General features: G+C 43.7%; 1 protein-coding gene across 1 annotated transcript; it reads left to right on the forward strand.

The window, feature by feature from the left end:
• The first annotated feature begins 1,920 nt into the window (after positions 1–1,920).
• Positions 1,921–15,759, forward strand: LOC137674590 (E3 ubiquitin-protein ligase RBBP6-like). Its single transcript, XM_068420051.1, is given in 14 exon segments — positions 1,921–2,092; positions 3,649–3,748; positions 6,418–6,469; positions 8,500–8,618; positions 8,739–8,835; positions 9,582–9,721; positions 10,628–10,800; positions 11,229–11,332; positions 11,778–11,997; positions 12,096–12,153; positions 13,313–13,527; positions 13,530–13,629; positions 14,232–14,285; positions 14,709–15,759. Coding segments are annotated over 14 exon segments (2,655 nt in total).
• Positions 15,760–23,534: the final 7,775 nt, after the last annotated feature.

Raw genomic sequence — 23,534 nt, forward strand, 5'->3', positions numbered from 1 at the left:
GGAGAGGTTTGGGAGCTCATTGAGGAAGCCAGTGAAGCTGGGCCTGTCGGGGAGATCAGGGACGATCTCCCCGCCATCCACGGTGTCAAGCCAGGTGGGCATGTTGTTCAGGGTGGTGTCCTCTGCCTGCTGAGGAACGGCCTCAGCGAAGGTGTCTGGCCCCTGCTCGGGCAGATCCGCAGGCTTCCCTGTGGCTGCTGGGATGGTCTCCACTGCTGAAAAAGGAACCAAAGCCAACCGAACCCCAGGGTGATGCCAGATATCCTCAGCTTGGCCGCCCACCTGCGGGCTTTGCCATCCCCCAAAACTCACCTTCGGGCTTTGTTGTGGTTCTGCCAGTCAGTGGAGCCAGGGTGAGCTGGTGGGGGCTGGCAGCAGGGACGCTGTCCTTGACGGCGGCCCGGTCCTTGTTGGAGGCCTCGGACGGCTTCTGGGTGCTGCTGGGCAGGGTGTGGGGCACAGGGGCTCCCCCTGGACCACAGCCCCCAGCCCCAGCCTGAAGAAAAGGGGGAGTCGAAGGCGCGGCTCTTGGGTGCTGGGCGACGGTCCCAGAGTAACGACACAATCCCAATATGAGTATGGAAGTTCTCCCTTTAATGATTACACGTACAGGATATATATAGACTCTAAGCAGAGAGCACGCTGATCACGCACCAAAGCCCGCGTTTCCATTGGTAAAGCCTTGCTGTCCACGCGTACTAGTAGCATATACGATTGGTCTATAATTTTAGATACACGGAGCGATGAGCACCCCCTCCCCTTTTCCTGTTTCTCTTATCTGTTTGTTACAACTGCCAAGTTCTTGTTTTGTTGCATTTTTGCAGCGTTCAAGGAGAGTCCAAGGTGACTCGCTCCGGGCCTAACTCTTGCTCAGAGCCTGGATTGCTCAGACTGCTCAGAAGCATGAAATCATGCCCCCTCTCACTTAACCAAGCCTCCACACCAGCCCCATCAGCTGGTGGGGCACCAGCGTCCCTGTCACCACCTGCTGTCCCCAGCCGAAGGCAGGGGGACAGGGAGCAGGCATGGGGGGCAGCTGCACCCCGTGTGGGAGCTGCAGCACGGGGAGGAGCTGCACCCCGCAGGGGAGCTGCAGCAGCTGCTCCGGGGCCCCCAGGGGCCCTGGCACCCCATGGCGGACGCTGTCCTGCGCCAGCTGGTAGGTGACGGGGTGCAGCTGGGCAGGTGCAGAGGACACTGGCAGCCCCGGCACAGAGGGCAGCACGCTGGCAGTGGCCGGAGGCAGCACGGCAGGAACGGTGAAGCTCACACTGGGCACCTGCAATGCCATCGGCAGCTGGAGAGGGAACCTGTCTGTTGGGGGAAGCGAAGAGGGGCGATGGTGTGAGACAGTGGCGGGCAGAGCTGGCTGGGGGTGACCTGGAGGGCAGGAGCCCCAGGAGGAGCGGGAGCCTGCTGCCATACCTGCCACAGCGGTCGGTCCGTGTGGGGTTTGTTGGGGGCAAACAGCCTCCGTCCCCGTGCGATCGTTCCACCAGCACCCGCAGGGGTTTGTGTTGTCACACCACAGCAACGGCCGCGCCCAGGTGACGTGGGGCTTTTGTCACAATGCGCTGGGTCACACGGGGTGCGTAGGGGTAGGTTTGGTTGCTGTTGTGGTGCGCAGTGACGCCCAGTGCGGTTGGCGGCCGGTGAACCCCTCGTCGGAGGGCCGAGGCAGGGACGCCCGAGTCGCCACATCGAGTGCTTGGGCCTGGGAGCTGTGCGCGAGAGAGGGAGCGGGGGCCGAGCCGGGACTGCGGGGGCCTCTCCCTGTTGTCCACCTGCCCGCCCGGGCTTGCCCCAGCTCCCTCAGTGGCCCTTTCCCGAGCCGCCGCAGGCCCTGACCAGGCGCAGAGGCCGTGACTCCGTCTGCCGCGGTTGACGCCGTCGCTGAGCAGGTTCCTCCTGGCCCCGACCATGTCCTGCATCCACTACAAGTTCTCCTCCAAGCGGGTGCTGGTCTATAATACGGTCACCTTCAACGGCCTCCACATCTCCCTGGGCGACCTCAAGCGCCAGATCATGGCCCGTGAGAAGCTGAAGGCAGCAAACTGTGACCTGCAGATCACCAACGCCCAGAGCAAAGAAGGTGCGTGGGGGCGGCGGGTGCGGGGCCTTGGGGGACCGCCCGGCTGGTGGCGTTGCAGACGCCCTGCAGCGGCCGTGGCCTGCGGGAGCTGCGCTCGGCTCTTGGTGGCTCGTCCCCACGTAGCGTGAGTCAGCTGGGGCCCATCCCGCCGGCGTGCGGGGGGACCGGGAAGGCAATGGGCGCCGGGGGTTAAGCGGGGTGGGAAGCGATAATGCGACTGGGCCACGGTCAGCAGCTGTGAGTTGTGCTGGGGCCTCACAGAGCTGTGCTGGTGGAGCTGCTGTTCTGACAGCGACCTTCAGAGCTGCCTTTCAGTTTGGTAGTCTGTCACCTTGATGAGTTTGAATGGGATTAAAAACTTTGGGCTGTGACTTTTCAGAACTAAAAAGACTTGTAAAGTGTTTTCATTCCTTCAACACTACATTTCTTTTTTTTCCCCTGTGGTTCTGTAACACTTACAGCAGGCTTTTCTTTAAAATGTGTACTAGGGGCTTTTTTCCTCCTCCTGTTTCATGTATTAAAACTTAAACTGAATCATATGTTCGATGCGGTAACTGTAACTTCAGCCCCAGCCTTTAAAGTTGTTGGACCTAAAGCTCGCTGTTTACCTACAGATATTTAAAATGTTTTCAGGAGAATGTGAAGAGACTTAACAGCACAGTGTTAGGGGTCCTAGGGATGCCATTGGATTGCGTGGCACACGTAGGTAGAGATACATTTCAGAAGTCTTGAAGTTTTCTCGTAGCTTTTGAAACATGTTCCAATTGCTTGAAGGGCTTTGCCCCAGAAGGGTCTCTGAGTTTTGTCTTCAGTTGCTAATGCACTTTCAGCTTCACAGAGGCTAGCAGGCTGTTTGGCCAGCTGGCTGACGTCACTCCTGTAATAGCTGCGTCTGTGTAAAACAGAGCCTTAAACCGAGAATGTTGGATGGTAATAAACTGTGGTGGAGCCCACTTATTGTCACCAGAAGAAAAAATGGTTTGAAGTAGGCCAAACACGTGGATTCTGTTTCAGCAGGTCAGGAACAGAAAGCAAAGTTTTAGAAGACAAATTTATGCTGCTAAATATATTTACCCTACCAAGAGTTACTCTAACATACACAGCACCAGTTTTACAAAGTGTGTTGCTTTGTTTTGATACGTAATCAGAATCCAGGGAAGAAAAAGTACCTGCTTCACTAGGTTCTGTGGTTTGTTTTTCTCCAAAGATCTATTGCTTTTGTAGCCTAAGAGAAGCAAAAGCAACTTAGGGCAGATCCGGAAAGAACCTCATGCATTAGCAGACTCTCCTTTAGTGGCCTTGGGGACCGTTTTGCTGTTGGCATTCCAACTAGTTTAAAAAAATGAAAAAGATTTTGCTGCTTGTGTTTGACTCTCAGACCGGAAGATTTCTTGAAACATACTGTTCGTGTGTTGAGACGATCAAAGCATGATGTTACAGATAAAATTTGGCTTGTATATGTGTAAAGGGATTCTCTGAAGTGCAATGTAATTCCATATTAATATACATTCTTACGAACTGACTGATGCTTTTTTCTGTATTTCTGTTGTTTTCAGAATACGCAGATGAGAATGCCCTGATTCCTAAGAACTTATCGGTTATTGTTAGAAGAATCCCTCCTGGAGGAGTTAAAGCTACCAGCAAAACATATGCTGGGTAGGTATCCATAAAGCATTGTCTTCTTTGTGAGGGGATGCAGTGTGATGACTTTTTTATGGATACCTGTTTACAGATGCATTCAGATTGTGTCTTTCTCGTTAAAGCTGCTGTTCATTTTTGTTGTCATGGGGTAGATTTTCATGTATCTGTCCCAGAGTAGACTTACATTTTAGGGGGGCCTGCTGGGGCATGGGCTTCAAACTCCAGCAATGGTAACTTTTCAGATGATTCTACTGGGTTTGTTCTTGGGGTTGATTGCTCTGAGACCCAAGTTGTAGATTCTGTTTCCTCTGCGTGGAGAGATTCCTTATTATAGGTGTTTACTTTTATTGCTTTTGTAGTAAACACAGCTACGCATTGTAGCGTAAACTCACAAATTGTTTCTATCTCAGAAGAGCCTGATTCTCAGCGTTTGACTGCTTCTTGCATTTGGTGGCGGGGGGGGCGGGACACAGAAGGTATTCTTATGCCCCAGATCGGGGTTTTTTACATACTAGCTGCAGAGGAAAGACCAAGGGTTGCCAGCTGACGAACCACGCAAACAAGAAATTCCACTCAGAAGTGATTCCTATGAGTTTTGTAAAGACAATGTGCGTTTGAGGCAAGAGAACAATAAAAATTTCCTAAGGCATATTGCCTTTTGTGAGAGTATGATGAAGGAATAGTTCCTTTCCAAACTTGAAACTCAGGAAGCAGTTTAGCACATGACTGAATGTTACTAGTTCTCTTTCTGTTTTTACCCCAAGCTGTGTCGGTCCTCCAGGTTTTAGTTCTTTATTCCTAAGAATTATGGAGGACAGAGAATCGGGTGTATTGATTAAATTCCAGATATTCAGACGCAATCCTGAGTGCAAGATTATTGCTGTCATTTATGTATTCATACAGTCCAGCTGTGTATCAGCTACATCAGCATTGTTTGAGTGGTCACGTCTTCCAGCCTTCCTAAAGATATGCCCCTCCACCACAATGAGCGGATATTATGAGCTTGTGGTTTTGCCATGTCTTTCTAGTGTTGATTCTCAAGAAACAAAGTCGACTGATGAGTTACAGTGTGTCTTGAAAAGCAGTACAGCAGCATCCTGGTACCCACGAAGCATTTGCAAGCAAAAAAGCCTGAATCTGTGTGACTGCATGTAAATTGGGACATATTACTGCAGGAGTTGTTGCAGTGCTTTCAGGCACCACCTAGTAATTCTGGACACCACAGCGTTGTGCTTGTAAACATGGCCTTGTTTGGGGGTTCATTTAAATATGTCTGCTTAGTGCTGTCTTGTCAATGCCTCCTCCGTTTCTGGTTGGATGGCACCCTCTCCTGCTATTGTAACACTGCCCTAGAATGAGAGGAGAGATGCTGCTAGCATCAAAGATCAAACAGTTACCTGTATGGGGGATAAGGAAAGAACGGCACTGCTGTTCTAGCGTTGAAAATTAGCCAGGCAGATGAGCTTTCTGTTCCTTCAGCTGGAAACATTGCAGAAACAAGTGGGAGAGTGGTTAATGTTTGGGAATGATGAGTGTGTGCTGTGATGGTGGAGAGGCCTTCAAAACTGTGTTACCGGCCTTGTAGTATGTTCTTCAAGGTAAATGATTGAAGGAACCATTGTGTGGTAATCTAAAGAATTTCCTTGGACTTCCTCATCTTCAGGAGGTACGTGGCTGTCATTGCGAGCCTGGTGGTGCTCTAGCAGTGACAGGAAGCAGGAGCCTTTCCATTTGTACATACATTCCACAGCAGCCTTTCAGTTGCCTCTGCTCATGGGACACTTTGGATGATGGGTGAATTGTTTGTACACTCTATCAGTGGTTGCATGCCTGATCTATGATGAGTAGCCTGGAGATCCATGAGTATGTGGAATCCGAGCAAGTTTTCAAAAGTAATAAATATTTCCTAATATATTGTAGCATTTTAAAGGTTATCTTAAAGCAAATTCTGGCAATTAAGAACTTTTCTTTTGTCACGGGGCTCCTAAATTGCGCAAAATCCTAGGAACTACTTTCAGGTGACATTTCTACTATTATTTTTAGTCAACAGAGCATATGTAACCCTTTCTGTCTTTTGGCACTTTGATGGCTAAATATGGTAGATGTCTGCACACAGCTCTTGGGCTTCCACAGAGAAACACTGCTCTAAAGACTGTGCTGCTGGCACTTTTGTTATTGCTTTGTCAGGTGACTGATTTTTTTCACTTCAGTAAACTTGCGCTTGGAAGTGTCTAGGCTATCACTGTTCTTTCTTAGAACCTACAGTACAGTATCTGGTACCTGTTTGTAATACTGGGGGTGTACAGATTGGCTACAGTTACCTTCTTATTTTGATGGCCGATTATTTAAGAACACAAAGCTGTAGTACAGACTTCATCTTATTGTTACTTACGTAGCGGAGACAAAATATCTGAGGACTTCCTCCACACTGTTGTCTTCTATATCTGTAAGTCTGAGAGTAATTTGTGACAAAGCAGAAATGGGATTTTTGGGGGGGGCGGGGGCTTTAGTTGCACTGAATGTACCAAGAGAGAACAGTTTATGTACAGGAATAAATTTCCACATTCACTAGACTATTGGGACATAAAGTTTTGATGTTCAGGTTTTAGAATCTGTTTTCGCTGCTTTGTGATGGGTACAAGTGCTTTATTTTAAGTTCTGATCACCTTTATTTCTTCTTCTAGAAGTCGAACTGAGCCAGCGAGTGGAACATCAAAAGCGGTAGGTACAAACACAATCACACACTTTTTTCTACACGCTGCACTTCATTCTAAACAATGTGGCCTTCTAGTAATTTTCCAAACATTAACTTATTTTCCAGCAAAGCATACTATATGTTGTAAATACAATGGACTTCAGCATAGTAAAAACTGAGTAATGCCATCATTGCACAATTCTAAAGTGAAGATTTGTATTTGTGCCTAGTAATGCATTGTATTTCTTATTGAATAGGCTAGAATATTTCCTGGATGACTTTGTGTTGTACAGATAATGTATGATTGTTTTCAGATCATGTAGGTTCGAGGTTTTTACAACTGAACTTGGTTCCCTGTTCTACATCTGTCTGTCTCTAGCTAGTAATATGTGTGTTTGTATAGGCTGTGGTGTGCTTTTTGTTTCTTGCAATGAAAATTGTTTGGAGTGTATTTTTTGCCATTTTCGTAACGTATCACTTAGCTGTGGGTTTTCAATACCTTTTTGCCTAATGGCTTTTGAAAATGTTATCAAAAACCACTGAGGAACCATTCTTGTCAAACTTGGTACTGTTTCTTACTCTTCACTTAGGGTTCAAACAAATACCAAAGCCAACATATCCCATATGTTCTGAGGACAGTTCCATCTGTGCAGCTACGTGGTTCCTTTTCGTGTCCTTAAATATTTGGGCGTTTGTTCCTAAAACTGAATAATTGAAGTGGTATTGGTTTTGCCCCTCTGAGTCCATAAATGTCTTTAATAGGTTGCTGTGAATTTCAATAGCATTGCTACACAAAATGGTATTCCTGGAGTATGAGGGGAGACTTAGGGTTAGTTAGAACTAATGAAAGTAAATGAAAGACAAAGCAAAAGCATTCCCTTCTTGTTTGCACTGACTGTACCTCATTTGGTACAGTCATTTGGGTTGTGGGTAGCCATAGGCAGGGTGGAAGCCTTGCATCTCTCTTCACAAGTCCTCTCTCCCTCGCACTGTAAAAGCAGTGCAGCCTCAGGTGCTTCTAGTGTTGGAGACACCATTAGCTTTATTCTTAAAGCTAACGCAGGTCTTGGTCTAAAGCGTGTGGGGGTTTATTTGTGTTTTGGGTTTTTTTTACACATATTTCTGTATGTATTTCAAAGCAGCACCTGGATCTTGTTGTGGTAGGAGTAAAGCACTGGAAAACTTGCCAGTTATTGTTGAACAGTAGAGCAGCCAAACTAAAATGAGTTAAGTTTTTTTTTCAAAGGCTGCACAGAAGCTTATACTTGGAATATTTCTTCATTGTCTTGCTCTTATGTTAGCTGTCATGCTACACTTCCAAATTTGTGCTGCTGTCCTGCTGTTACTACAGACAAAGCAAGAAAGTTAATCCTTTTTGGTTGAGTATTACTATGTCAGTAACTGCAAGGATCTGTAGGTGGTATTTGTCCTTAGGGGCTGCAGAAATGCAGAGCCATGCCCATTGTTTTAGCGCCGTCAAACACAACTGTGATCCTTCCTGGCTGAAGTTTTAGTTTAGCCAAGCTATCGGGTTTGAGGAAACCACCGTAGGTTAAATGAATTCAGTTCACAGAAATGACTATGACTTCTGTGCCTGAAGCTGAATTTCAGCAAGCAAAACCACCTTCCCCAATTCTTACATTGTGTGTCCTTTTCATGCTTCAAAATGTAAATAACGATACTTGCATTGCCTATTTCTCAGGAAATGTACAGTGGCTATCTTCTCCTTCAAATAGTCTGGAGCTTAAAAACCAGTCGCAAAATACTGGAGAGTCTAATTTTGTCTACACATAGCTTCAGCCCACTTGCAAGGCAATTGGATTGGTTACACAAGTCTTGATGTAAGGTACAAAGAGAGCCTAAGCTTTTGAGTGCCCCAGAATGCTCTTTTCAAGGAGGTGAAGGGGCACGCAAACATCGTGGCGTAAGGACTCCCCAGAGCATCTTCAGGACAACTATACTTTATATAAGTGGCTGTTTTCATGCAACCTCAGCTGGCCTTGTGCTGCTCTTCACAGGACTGGGTGAGGGCTGTTGTCTTTGGCTGTGGGGGCTTCAATGTGTTTCTAACGTGTGTGTCCAATGGTTACCTGTTAAACAGACTGCCAGTCTGGCTGAAGCTGTTGCTTCTGAAGAAGAGAAAATAAAAGCCATGATGATAGAGTCTTGCCGTGCATATGATCCCATCAAGTAAGTGTTGATAGTGTCAAATCTGTTCTTTGAAGATTATGGAAAAATTGTAGAGATTTTTGTTTTAACCAGAGATACACATGCATACCTTTTCCTTTTTTTTCCCCAAAACCCCTTTAGTTACGTGAAGAAAACCTCGGGTCCCCCTCCACCAGCATGTATTTCCTTCCGTTGCGGAAGACCTGGCCACTATATAAAGAACTGCCCAACAAACGGGGTAAGATTGTGGGGGACTTCTGGTGTTACTTTGGGTTTAATTTTTGTACTTTGGCAGGTTTATAACAAATCCATGAATCCTCATCTAAGAATTGTTTCTCTTGAGGTGAAATACAGAGACTCTATGGCAAAGTTGCAAAACCCTTCAAAATTCAAGGGAAAGCTGGAATTACGGATGTAAAATTTTCTTTCTTCTAGGTCATGGGCATTGCATATGTCCATAGATCTTTCTCTGTGAATTGCATATTTTTATATAGTGAGGTGTTATTGGGAATTTTTCTGGTTTTAACTCTTTTTAAGGACAGTTCATAGATTTTAGTATTTCATAGAAAACCAAGATGTTTCTGTTGACCCCATCTGTTGAGTATTTGCATGTTTTGATTACACATGTCTCTGGCTGAGCAGTGACTGACTCAGAGCACTGAATTAAGCTCTCCCTCTGAATTGTGCTTTGGAGGAGGAGCGGGTTTGTGTCTCTTCTCTGAGCGAATGGTGAGCTGAGGGATATTTCACCCTTAAGGAACCTGAAGTTAAGGCAAAGAATGGCCATTGACTTCAAAACGCTGCTCAAGCCTTTGGAACATCCTGCCTATATTCATTTAGGAAAATAAGTATTTCAGTTGAGCAACCCTTACGCTAGGTAAATGGAGAAGATCAAAGGCTTTTTGCTGCTTAAAATAATCACTGAAGTGTCATTTAAAGTGTATTTCTTCAGATGAGATATATCTGCATTTCTTTTCTGAACAGGTCAAAAATTTTGAGCCTGTTCCCAGAATGAAAAAGAGCACAGGAATTCCAAGGAGTTTCCTGATGGAGGTGAAAGATCCCAAGACAAAAGGGGCTATGCTGACCAACACTGGAAAATATGTAATACCCATTATTAATGCGTAAGTATGGAACGAATTGGACTGACCAAAAAGTGAACGAGAGAAACCACAGGTAAATGTCTGAGGGGCAATGCAACCAAGCTGGCCAGCATCTGGAATGACAGGGGAGGAAGCATTGTATCTTAAACTTTAAAATCTGTGATACGTTCTAATATTAAAATCGGGTGGCCCTACTGTTCATGCCTCTGGAAGCTGGATTAACCGGTGGTCTGCTAAGAATGTGTATTTCTGCAAAACATTTCCGTCGTGTTTAAGTGGAGTCGTTTTCTTTGAAAGCTCGTTTTGTTTCGGGTTTATGTTTCAAAGGCTTCTTGCAAAATTTAACCAAGAGCTGTTGGACTGAGATTTCCTCTCCCTCTGACTTGTATCAAATGCCATGTGTGAAACAGAGTGAAGCTTTCCTGTTGCTATAAACTAAGAAAATATTGCTGTGTGCTGACAAGAGTGGCTCTTTTAAAATGCACTTGGTAGCACTTCTGGTTGTCTGTCATGGATCTCCTTTTGTAGCAGCTGTAAAATAGACTTCTGTCATTTATAAAATGTAATTACTGGGAGACTCATTTGATCCTGAGCCTGCAATTGACATTTACCCTCTGGCAAAGGAGAGGTGGGATTCATTTCACCTGATTTCTAGCCGTCAAAACATGATCTGTGTAGTGTGAGCCAATTTCTTAGTTGATCCAACGAATGGGAGAGTTCTGCAGAAGGAAAATTTTTCACCCCTCCCCCTTCTGGTGTTGTCGCTCTCGAAAAGTAGTTTAAACTAAATGCCTACGCTTTAGAAGGCTAATGTGAAGGGAGAAGAATTCCATCTATTATTTTCCTTGGATAAAATCCAAAGCTTGGGAAATTTTCCTTTGCCCACCTTTAACTTTTTTCTTTTTTCCTTCCTCCCCCCACCTCCAGGGAAGCTTATGCTAGAGGAAAGAAGGAAAAGCCTCCCTTTTTACCAGAGGAGCCCTCCTCCTCCTCCTCAAATGATGATGCTGTTCCAGATGTTTTGCTGTGTCTCATTTGTAAAGAGCTAATGACGGATGCAGCTGTTATTCCCTGCTGTGGAAACAGTTATTGTGATGAATGTAAGTGTTACTCCCATGTTTGTTAATTTAAAACATCACACCTGATGTTCTGAAAGCAGAAATAGGAGATAACGACATTAAATTACTGTGTTACCAGTTCTATTTAATACTTAAGTCTACCCTGAATAAGAAAAGACTCTTCTCGAATAAAGGCAAAAAAAAAAGGCAGAAAGCTTTTTCCCTTTTTACATATCTAGTTAAAGCCTCTTTACATGCGGAAGGATGAGTATGAGAAGAGTGCACAACTGTGCAGGTGATTACAGTATACTGGACATGTTTTTACACTGTTGAACATTTATAGCTTCATACTCTCCATTCAAGACCATATTCACCCATGAACCATATACATCTTTTTATAATTGATTAGAATGCCCAAAATTTCCTTTGTTTGGCAAAAAATCAATTTTGGTGATTCTAATTACACACAGGTATTAGAACAGCACTACTGGAATCAGAGGAACATACATGCCCGACATGTCATCAGACAGATGTTTCTCCTGACTCTTTGGTTGCCAACAAGTTCCTACGCCAGGTAACATAATGACTTTTATGTAAACTGTTTGTAAGAAAAGCCTATTTGTAAAAAGCTGAAAGGGAAGAAAATATTAATTTAGCCTCCTTAAGGGAGGCTAAATGGAATAAGGCTAAATTTACTTTTCAAATACATTATGAGGTGTTACAGAAACTTACAACTCCTTAGAGACAATCTGGCAAATTCAGGTCACACTTGTGTTGAACATAATTGCTTCACTTTCAAATTCGGTGTTAACACTGAAGTACTTGAAATATGGATTCTCTGAGTTGCCAGTCATTAATAGCAGTGTTTATGGGATGTGTTCATATATCCGTATGTTGATTTCTTTTAGGATTGATAGCACTGACAGGAATACACAAGTAATTTTACTCTGTGGAGGCTTTTGTTCATGTAGCTACTGAAGTTTCATAGTACCTTTTTGTAACTTTTTTTCTGCCTCTAGGCTGTGAACAACTTCATCAATGGAACTGGCTATACAAAGAGGCTCCACAAGCAGATTCAGCAGCAGCAGCAGCTGCCACCGCCACGACCTCCAGCACCACTCATGACTGTTACACCTCCTGCTGCTCTGGTGACTGCCGCTGAGCTTCCTAAACCTGGACTAAGACGACCAGCATCACCAAGTCTGCTGGGCCCCCAAGGACAATCAACACCCACAACTGGTAAGTAATTATAACTCAAGACTAATTTGTTTAAAAAACTTATCTTCAGATAAACTGAATGGGATTTTCTTTTCTTTTTCCTCTCCCGGCTCCAACAGGTCATCCAAAAAGAGCCAGTACCGTTCGCTCAGCAGGTGGCAGAGCAGGCTGGGAACTGTAAGTATTCTACAGAAAGTCCATATATTCTTACTTGTGACCCGTTAAATGAGGCCGTAGCACATAATTCGCACCAAAGCTGCTTGAGAATGAAATAAGTATGCACAGATTGTTGTGGAGAATACAAGTGGTAATGAATTTTTAAATGGCTTAATTTGAATTGGCTTTAACAAAGGGGATCTGTGCTTGCAGCAGGATTATTTAAAACTCCAGCACATGACTGAAAAGGGGACTCTGAAAAATGAACACTTTTTGAGGAAAACATAATTACATTTAAAAAGTAAATATAATTAAAGGATCAGATGCAAAGCTACAGTTTTGATTAGTGGCTGAATAGGGCTGAAGAAGTTGATTTCCCAATAGAAATCAGCCTCCAGCATTCTTTTTTTAACAACTCAGTTGATACTGATGGAGTATCAAATATTGTTGGAAAAGTCAACACACTTATTTTATGACAATTTTGAATGTCTTCAATTTAATCATCTCAGATAGCCAAGCTGCTTTCTCTCAGTTGGAGAGGGAAGAGTCTGGTTTATCTATTGTTGCAGTGTCAAGTTAGTCCTTCCTTTGGTATAGATTTGTTATAGAGAGATTGTAAGGGTGTTTATAAACTCTTAAAGATAACCAAAACAAACCCCAGGATCCATCCCACAGATTGTCTAAAATCTCAAATTCAGGAAGCAAGGAAATAACAGTTCAGGGACAAGACCAGGCCAAAGACAGCACCATGAGGCAACAACACAGGAAGCCTATGTGGAAGAACTAAAAAGAGGTTCAAGAGAAGATGAGTTAATATCTGTGCAGTACTCTGAAGATGAGAAGTGTGAAGTAGTAAGTGTATCAGGGAGTGGCAGAGGAGCAGGGGGCACTTGGCACATGGGAGATGGGAGTCTCTTTGAAGCCCGGGCAGCCTCCATCCACAATGGCAAAGCTGAGAATAAGGAGAGAAGCATGAGAGAACTGTTGGGGGTGAGGCTGTGGAAGGCAAGTCTGAGGATCAAGAAATGAGCGTAGTCTCAAATGAAGAGAAAGCAGGGAGAGAAATGCTTCAGTTGAGAAGAAGAAGTGCTCGCCACCATGCTCCCACTGCACTTGCCTTCCTCTTTAAAATCAGGGCAGAGTGCAAGAAAGAGTGACACGTGTTTTGGGGTTTCTTTAGAAGTTCAAATCAAGGACAGCCACACAGTGAATGTACCCAGAGGACTCAGGCCCCAACACTATCAGCGCCAACACCAGGCTCTGTGCCTGTGCCTCCACCTCCCCTGCATCCTCCACCACCCCACGCACTTCCTCTTTCACCAGGGGCACCACCACCACCACCACCGTTTCCTCCTCAGCTTCCACCTGGTCAGCCTCCATCTGCTGGGTACACTGCTCCCCTCCAGGATATCCCCCAGCTCCTGTAAACATGTCATCAGCTTGGGTACCAACAGCAGTACCAATGGCTCATCCAAAAACCATCCCAGCATCACAAGCACTTCCTTTATAGCATCACAGAATCATTTAGGTTGGAAAAGAACATCGAGTCCAACTGCTAACCTAAAACTACCAAGTCCACCACTAAACCAGGTCCCTCAGCACCACATCTACACAGCTTTTAAATCCCTCCAGGGATGGTGGCTCCACCACTTCCCTGGGCAGCCTGTTCCAATGCTTGAAACCCCTTTCGGTGAAGAAATTTTTCTTGATATCCAATCTAAACCTCCCCTGGCACAATTTGAGGCTGTTTCCTCTCATTAGTTGTTACTTAGGAGATGAGATTGACCCCCACCTCGCTACAGCCTCCTTTCAGGTAGTTGTAGAGTGTGAGAAGGTCTCCCCTCAGCCTCCTTTTCTCCAGCCTAAACACCCCCAGGTCCCTCAGCCGCTCCTCATCACACTTGTGCTCCAGACCCTTCACCAGCTTTGCTGCCCTTCTCTGGACTGGCTCCAGCACCTCAGTGTCTTTCTTGTAGTGACAGGCCCAAACCTGAACACAGGATTCGAGGTGCGGCCTCACCAGTGCCGAGTACAGGGGGACGATCCCTGCCCTCGTCCTGCTGGCCACGCTATTTCTGATACAAGCCAGGATGCTGTTGGCCTCCCTTAACTAGGCAGGAGTTTGACAGAGAACAACGGAGACTGAAAGAGGAGTCGGTATTTGGCTCAATGAGGTTGCGTTGTTTGTCACTTCTGTATTTCAATGACATCTCGGACTGCAGTTACACTGAAGTCCGCCTGACATAAGCAAAACTTACGTAGTGTTTGTTCCAATGTACTTTTTTGTTGCAGATGGTAAAAATGCAAAACTAAAACATAACAAATGTATTTCTAAAACTTTCCATAAAACTTGTAAGAATTCTAAACTGGTTTTGCTTGAATAGGATGTTCACCTTCTGCGTTTGCATGCAGTATACATGAGGGGAAACAGACTTACCCTGCCGTATGTTTTTACACTAACAACTCAGCAGCTGTTCTGTCTTGTAAGCAGAAACTTTGACATGTTGTTAAGTTCTTGGATTTGCAGTAGCATTATGCCAGCAGCTGAAAGAAGCTTTGACGTAAGCATATGAAAGAGGAAAAAAAAAACCAAACCCAATTTGGGAGAAAAATACTGGGGAGAGTGGCTATTTTGAATTAACTTTTTTGTGTGTGTCTGTTGTGTCTTTTTTAAGGTCCAAGTCTCCCTGCAGTGCTTCATCTTACTCTAGTAGTTTGTGTACCTATGCCAAGTCAAGATCATGTTCTTCCCACACTTGCTGCTACTCTCCATCATTTCCTCATTCCCATTCTCGTTCCTGCTCCCGATCACCGCCATATCCAAGAAGAGGCAAAGGGAAGAGTCGTAACTGTCATTCTAGGTCAAGGCCGCATGAGTCTCGCCGTGCAAGGTCACGGTCACCCCCATGCAGAAGACACCATTCACAGTCAAGGTCTCCAGTATTTAGACGCCAGTCTCCCACTAAACAGCCTGTACCTCAAGGGCAAGGAGAAAGGATGTATTTTAGCAGATACAGAGAAGTTCCACCACGTGATAGGAAAGCTTACTATGGTTCGTCGTATGCTCGGCAATGTAGGGAGGATTACCCTCGCTGGCAGAGCCACCAAAATCATAATACAGCTGGAAATTACCCTTCTGTAAGAGAGAGCCATGGCATCAAAGATGCTACAAAATCAAAAGAGAAGAAGGTGGAAAATCCACTGGGAGAAGGCAAAGGAAATCAACATAAAAAACACTGGAAGAGGAGAAAAAGGGAAGAGAACGAAGGCTTTCCCAATGCTGAGTTTCTCAAGGGTGCAAGAAAACCAAGAGAGCCAGTTTCAGCAGCAGACGTTAAAGCGGACTCTCTGTTCATGCTCCAAAGCAGAGATGGTGCCACCCCTGGGAAAGATGAGCAAATGGAAGCAGATTCTATTGCTTTCAAAGCGGTGTCTGAAAAGGAGAAAAAGGAGAAGAATGAGCCAAAAGCAAAAATTGACAAGAGCAAGAGGAAAGTAGAAGTGGCTGTTCCTCCTAAGAAAGACAATATAATAAACCCAGCCAAAGCTTCCCAAGAGAAGGAGGACACCGATCATAAAAAATCTCCTCAAATGGAACCTCCTGTGAAAAAAGTGAAGGAGCAGTAGCCGACCTTAATTCATTTATGTTCTTAGTTCATCTTCATATCTTCTCTTGTAAAGCATTTTTGAAAATAAAGCACACAGCACCAATTAGCTTTTCTCCATGTTTAATTATAGCTGCTAACCTTTCCGGAGCAGAGCTATGCTGTAAGACCTATTGTTTTGTAAAGAGAGCAAGAGAAATCACAAGGAAAGATCTGCCCCGAAACAGTCCAGTTCAGTAGAAGCACCAATGACTGCAAATGTGACGTTCAAGTAACTCAGTTGGGCCAACAGTGAGATGTTCAGAAAAGCTTACTGCGCTGACCGAGACCAAAATCTTAATTGGAATGTGTAATTAAATGGGCAGCTTTCTCCCTAGATTTCTGGCTTGGGAATTCATAAGCATTGATTATGTATTACTGTAATGGTTTGGTTGTAGGCCAATGCTATTTGTTGACTCTAAAGAGGGATTTGCTCTCATTAGATAGTACTTTGACAGTGCTGTTTAATCCTAGTTTGATTGAGTTTATAACGGCTTTAATCCTAGTAATACAAGTCACCTTCTTTTACATTTAATAAAAATATTAAGACATGATTTCAAGCAATAGTCAACATACGACAGAAAGAAACCTGATTTGGTATGTTTTTAATTAGATGTGTTGTATATTACAAGCCATGTCAGGTCACTGGAAATTAACTGCATTGGTCAGTGCAGTACACAGCTGCCTTTTGCATTTGTTTTCTTTCTCGTATGCATCAAAAAGCTCAAGAAATTAAAGAGAAGAAAAAATCTTGAAAGGTAAAAATAAAAAGAGGTGATAGTTATTAAAGTCAGAAACCTAAGAAAATGTGCAAGAGATGAGTTGCAGGAGTCTACCATCTTGGCTGTTTGACTAAGAAACAGCAGAAGGTGGCTGACAAACTCAGGACGCAGCAAGTATATTCCCCCTCCATGTTTTAAGGTTTCTCAGTCCTTGAAAAGAGACTTGAGAGTCCTCTGTGGGTTTTTTCCTCCTCTAGCTCCTAAGTAAGCTCTGTATCACTTTCTCAGAACATTGCTGCCCTGGAGCTTTGAAGAATGAAGGATTAAGGGTGAAGACTGAATGAGTAATTTTGGGGAGGGGGCTGGGGGGTGGAGGGTGGGTGTTGAAGGGAAGAGCCGCTTCTTCCTTCTCTAGCAGTCTTAGTGGACAATGGCATGAGAAAGCATTTCATTGAGTTCTTGTTGCTCAAGAATGTATTGCACATGGGAATCCACCTTTGCTGGATTTTGCTTGCTCGGATGAGCCGCTTCCAGCCTTTCTCTTTTTCCTTGGAACAGCTGAATTTTTCCTCTCAAAGGTAACAGCATTGTATTGAAGGAGGCTGTGGAATTTCTTTTCAAATTCTTCCAACTTTGCTACGCTAAATGGGAAACAAAACAAATCAAATGAAATGGAACTCTCTTTCTGGAGAAAAAATGTATTGTTTAGGAACACGTGTGCGTATATAGATACCTATCTACACAGAGAGGGGGGAAGAGAGAAGCGCACACACGCTGTAAACATCAAACTAGTACACATGTATCCAGCTTTGGGGTGAGAATGTACACTCCAGCTTCTGCATTTGTACCTCAGTACAAATTGATTACTATAGTTGCATACATTGAAATTAGAAAAAAAAACATCAGTGTCACACTGGTGACATTTAGCTCTGTTTGCTGCACAGATTTGTACAGGAGATGTGTCTGTTCTGTGAGGGGAATGAAAAAAAGACAATAAAAACAATAGATAAACAAACCAACAGAATAACTTCATATAAAAGTCCTTACACCGGAGTGAAAACGACAACAATTCAAACTAGGACACAAATGTCAAACTAGTCAGTCTTCTGGGGCTATTCTAAAACCTGATGCTTTGGGGTGGGAACTAGCTTTGTATTTGTTCTGGGGGATTATACTTCCTCCCCTCATCTTTTATTTGTTGCGAGAGGAAAAATGCAGCTAGCTCATGCTTTCATGAAACCCAGCATCCCTCGTTCTTCAGCCCAACCTCAGTGACTGTAGTTAGCTTTACCTACCCCTCAAGAAATCCACAGACATGGTACTGTTGCTCCTAAGAGCCAGATGAGAACAAACCACTGGAGTCGGATGGTACGGCACGGCGGTTCTGGCTGTAATGACTACACTGTCTTGTACAAGCACTCTGTTCCAGCCAATTTTGGCAGCCAGGCAGGAGCATGGGAAGGAAGTGTACTGTACTAAAAGGAAATGCACACAGCTAGGCTCCAAGTGATCTCAGTGCTGTTTCCATGGTCCTTTAAGTGCCTTTTATATAACCTGGAAACCCACTGCTAGACTGACATTCAGAATACCCTAAATGCAACGGGACAATACAGGATCTCTCACTACTCTTCAAAACCAGCTCTGTTTGTCTTAATATTTCTTCCTGTTAGATTGTGTTGGCGGACACACTCTAAGCTCGTGATGAAACTCTTAAAAAATCAAATTAACTAAGGATTATTTACTGTATTAAATGCTCTTACAAGCTGTGCTGATTCTGCTGCTGCTTCTGCTTCTTGTGCTGCTTCTGCTTCTTCTTCCTCTTCTACTTCTTCTTCTTCTACTTCTTCCTCTTCTTCTGCTGCTTCTTCTGCGTCTTCTTTGCTTCCTCTTCTGCTTCTTCTGCTACTTCTTCTCCTCCTCCTCCTCAACGATTGCTATCCGTGGCGTGACTTGCAACCACTGTCTGGGCTAAGTAGAATTTTGTGTGTTTTGTATAAACATTGATATTGTTTTTCTTATTGTATTAAAACTGTTTAAATTTTAACCCATGAGTCTCCCTCCTTTTCCCAATTCCCTATCTCGGTAGGGGAAGGGATATTGGGTGATAGAACAACTGCTTATTGTTTAGCCCTGGGTGCGGGTTACAGGAAGACAGTGAGATTAGAGCATCTTTGTGTATATTTATGAATGAACGTTTCAGTTGTTTTAAAGTTACCCATCTCTGTAGGACATAAAACCTTTGGCAGTGCAATTGTAAATACACACACTGGGCTGTTTAGCACAGAAATCGAGGTAAATCCTTCAAACAGCTTTGTAATGCCTCACACAGCTGCGGCTTTGGCACAAATAGCAAAATAAATACCTGGTAATTTCCATACAGTGTCATTATATATGCATTCTGAAACCATGCAAGTGCTAACAAGTAATCAAGGTATTGCAGGATATACCCATTCATGGAGTCTTTATGTCTAGAAAGAAGTTTGCAGTTCAGTTGCCATCACAACTATTTTGTTTTTACGCAGGCGTCTAGTACATAAAAGTGTTCCTTCCTATCTTGGGTAGTGCAGAGACCTCTGGTCTTTCTTTAGACTGATTATTATTTATGATCTCTTTTTGGGGCCAGCTTTGAAAACGGTTCGAAAGGTAGTTTGTATGTTGGGTAAAAGAGGTGCTCGCTGCCATAAATGTCTAGCCTGGAAAGAAGAGCCGTGGAAGCAAGGAGGGTTTCTTTTTTCTTTTTTTGTTGTTGTTACTGGGAGGAAAAGCAATCATTAACTGTCTACTCCTGATGCCCCCAAATGCAAAATGTGTCGTGCATTTGAGATGGATTGCTGCCATACTGCCAAGACCGAGCCAAGACTCCTCAGTGCTTTGCAGCTGGTTTGAGCAGTGGAAATCTTTGTGCAGATGTGGGTACTGGCTTTCTGTGCTGCAGCGTGAAAAATAAGGAACACGAGGGTCAGGTTGTGAAGATTGTGTAAGGTTCAGTTCTCTGTGGCAGAGAATTGAAAAGAAATGGATTCTTTTGTGCTAACATGAGACTGTCCTGTAGTTTTCAAACTTTGATTCTCTCAGCTTGGAGTTTAAAACCTGTTTTCACTATGCTGTTATGTTTAGATGAGAGGGGAGGTGTATTGTAGTCACAGCTGCTCAGTTCCATTAGGAAGGGTCTTTGCCTTCCGAGTTGAGCTTTCTTGGTTTGACATGAAAGGTGCCTCAAGTAGAAGGATTTCAGATGGCAGTGAAGGAATAAAATGCACATGTGGATTTAGAGACAAATGAAAAAGGATGTCGTGTGGTTCTTTTAGTCTATGAACTTGTTTTTAATCGGGATTTTCTTTTTTTTTGAGCAAAAGGCCCCTTCCCATGCGCCTACATAAACCCCATTTTCTGTGACAGAAGCGTGCAGTATGGCTTGTGATGTAATACTTGCTTTATGTATAAGCTGCACTGTGCTGTGCTCTTTTGGGCTTGCGTATTCTTTTGAAACCCGGCCCTCCGCATCAAAGAGGCAAGCTGTGTAATCTGCTTTCCCCCAAAACGTAGAGGAAAATAGCTGTCACAAAGACAGTCTGAACAAAGCCAGTTGAGGGACTTGTTGGCTGTTGTTAGAGTCATGGTGGGCCAGAAATTAGCCCATGCTTCCTAGTGAGTTCCTGTATTTCAATTGTCCTACAGTAGCTGAGAAGCAGGTAAGTGTCAGAGCACTTTCCCAGGGAATAAAGCTGCACATCTGCGATTCCTTCAGAGGGTCCCCTGTGCCAAATGCATCCTCCAGAACAATCTGTGTGCTTGGTATTCTCCAAGGGACCCAAATGGATGCAGTTCAGTCCCGCTGACTGCGTGGCAGCAGGAATGATGTCTCCAGCTGTGCTTCTGTGCTCTAAGAAGTTCTGTCAAGTGCGCAAGTTTCTGTTAGGTGTCACTAACCGTTTTTTATAGTACTTAATAAAAATGCTGCTTTTTTTTTTTTATACCATTCTTTGAAATACTAGGAATAAGTTTCTACACCTTAAGTTACATCTGAACTTAGAAGTTGAATAAAATATTCCACTACTCCAAAGCTCCTCTGTGAAGTTAGAAGTTAAGTGTTACAGACCATTGTTGACTCCACTTCCAATAGTGTGTTTGCATCTGAGGAATAAATATAGATCTTCTCTATCAGCCAATCTTATCATTCAGTTGTTCACATATGTATGTTGCACATCGTTTAGATTATTGAAGGTTGTTTCTGTCACTCCTTTCTGTGGAACAAAGAGGATGCTGTATGTCATCTCTTGTAGCTCGCACACAACTGTCTTTTTCTAGCTGAGAGCAGTCTGGGTGCCAATCCACAGGTAAAATTTGTGGGTTGTGAGTTTTGTTTTGTTTTATTTCCTCAAGTTACAGCATGCTCTGCAAATCCACGGCTTTCATTTTACCTCTTTTACACCAGAAATTCTTACCTAACTTCTGTTTCTCAAAACAGCCAGATTAAATTTTGTGTTATGTGAACTTCTGTTACGGATCTGTGATGCATTTGCTGTTTTCTGGAACCATAGTTTTCCAGCGAATCAAACTTTGCAGGTGGCTTTGGAAGTTGTAGGTCTTGCATTTGAAAACTTTCATCTAGCCGGAAGGTGTGCGCTGGTGGCTTTTTTTTACTTGTTTTAATATTCACATTGTTTTGTCCAAGGTAGTTTGCAGTTGTCCTGTATAGTCAGTGATCTTGGACATTGGTGTTTCAGGAAAAGGAAGGGAACGCTTGCTATTTTGTAAGGCGTTTGAAAGTTGCAGGTGATGAGAAGCGTATCAGAATAAGGTTCTGCAGAGTGCCAGCGTGGTTTGAACTTCAGGTTGTCGGTTCTGTTATTATTCTAGTCTTCCTTCCACTTGGCTAAAAATACCGGGTGAAATTGGTGTGTGCTGAGGGGTAGAACTTGCTGCTGTTCTGTGCAGTGGATGTGTTTTGCTGTATTTGTAGAGGAAATTTATTCACTAATTAGTAATAGCACAGATAGTTCTCTTATTTGCAGTAATTTTAGTTACTAATCTACTGTTTGCAGTAATTTTAGTTATTAGTTTGTGTTAAACTGTATTTCCATTCCCTGCCATCGAACTCTTATCATGCAAGGAAATAACACTTGACCTGTCTTCTTGGTGCTGATCTTTTTGCCTTTGCCTACCCCAACAAAACAGTTGTTCACAGTAGTGAACCCAATGAACAGCCTTGAGATGACAGTATAAGCAAGCACTTACAAGACCTGCTTGATCTTAATTCTACAAGCTTGTTGAAACTCAAGAAGCAGTCAAAAGTGTAATTAATTTTTACACTCAGCTTTAAAAGCTAAGATAGTGCTAGAATGAGAATTAATTTTGTAGCACCTTGCTTAAGGTGACACTTGTAAACTTACAAATATCAGTATAAGCTTGCTCTGTTTTTTTTTGTCTTGCTTTGACAAAAAGCATATGCATGTCATTGATCGTAAACTTTTTTTTTTTAAAAAAAGGTAACAGAAGATGATGAAGCGCTGTCTGGAGCTTCCTCTGAGCATCATGGTGGAGTGACGGAGAATGTTTGGTCTGAAAGTAGAGATAAAACCCTGTTTACTCTGAGCAATCCTGAGGATGATAGTGCTGAAATGGAAGAGTCTTCAGAAAGCATACCTGGAGATGGTATGATGAAGTTCCTCAGCTCCTTTTCTTTTGCAATACCAGGAGTGGCCAGATACGGACTCCACGTACAAGGGTAAAAGGGGTTCTCCAAATCTGAGTGTTTCTAGTAAGACAGGTCAAGACATTTGCCTGCCCTGTTTTAGCTGTCTTGTGTTTGGACAAGAAATCAAAGGTGCTTTTCATTAAAAATAATGATAAGGTGCTACTCGTTGAAGAATAACCTTCTAAAGAAGCTTTGTCATTGCTGGGCTGTGGTGCAAACAGTTCTGTACAATGTCAGTACTCTGGACGCATAAGAGGGCAGTCAGTGCAGCTCTTGCTTGGCCTGAGCTAGCAAAATTATCCCAGTCCTGCATACTGTCTGCAAAGGTAATTGCTGGATCTGGAGGAAGCACACAGTCGAAACAAGGAAGAAAAGGAAATGTTGATGTTTCTAAAATTCAACCTGTTGAGATAAAACCAGGTTAGCAAGCAGTTGGCTTTCAACAGCACTGGTTAATCACTAGAGAAAAGAACAAGACAAGACCTCAGATGCATTCTTGTTGAAGAGGGGAAGTAAAGTCAAGAAAGGAAAGAAGCATTGCTGGAATAAGTAGCCAAAGAGAACTTACTACCCAATTTGAAGGAGGAGGGATGTTTTCTGAAGTTTTTGTGCATTAGGTCAGTAACATATCAAGTTTAGTTTGTAAATAGTCATCAAGGGTCATTTTGTTGACCGAAATGATGCGTCAGATTTCTTGTTTAACTGGAAAGAAGAACTCAGACCTTGTGTGCATAAGTAGCCTTGGTAGTGTTGTTTTGTTAGATTCCTATGCCAGCCGAAGTGCATAAAGGCTCGCTTTAAGGTCACACGAGCATTTTAAAAGAAATGATGCTAAGTGCAACAGGGAAGTCATCTGTCTACTTTTGTAGGATTTGTGGAAGAATCGAGAGCTGAATGTCTTGCCCTTCCTGAGAATGGTGAATTGGTGTTTAAAGCTGCCGAGGCTGCTCCTTTTAGGACTGCAAGTGAAGGGTAAGTTTATAAAACAGATCCGTCTGTGGGTTCGCACAACGTGTCGCTGCTTGCTGTCCCGTGTTTGAAAACTGCGAATTTGACCTGGGGTTGGTTCTTTCCTGTGTTCTTAAATGGAACGGCTTTCCTGTTGCTTTCTGTGTGTGAACAGAACTAGTTTGGCATGCATGTAAGTCAAGTTGACTAGCTCTCAATTTGAGCCTTTTTTCCCAGATCATTGCAGACCCCAAAGGATGGTGATAAAGGCTTCATTCAACAGCCTACAGAAACCTTTTTACAGTTTGAGGGTTGCTAAGCAGTTACTGTGAACGTAAGCCCTGCTTTTGCCTGGCAGTTGTGAGGCTAAAAATGACACCTGAGATTGCT

Source organism: Nyctibius grandis, chromosome 30 (assembly GCF_013368605.1).
Source record: "Nyctibius grandis isolate bNycGra1 chromosome 30, bNycGra1.pri, whole genome shotgun sequence".
NCBI classification, from domain to species: Eukaryota; Metazoa; Chordata; class Aves; order Nyctibiiformes; family Nyctibiidae; genus Nyctibius; species Nyctibius grandis.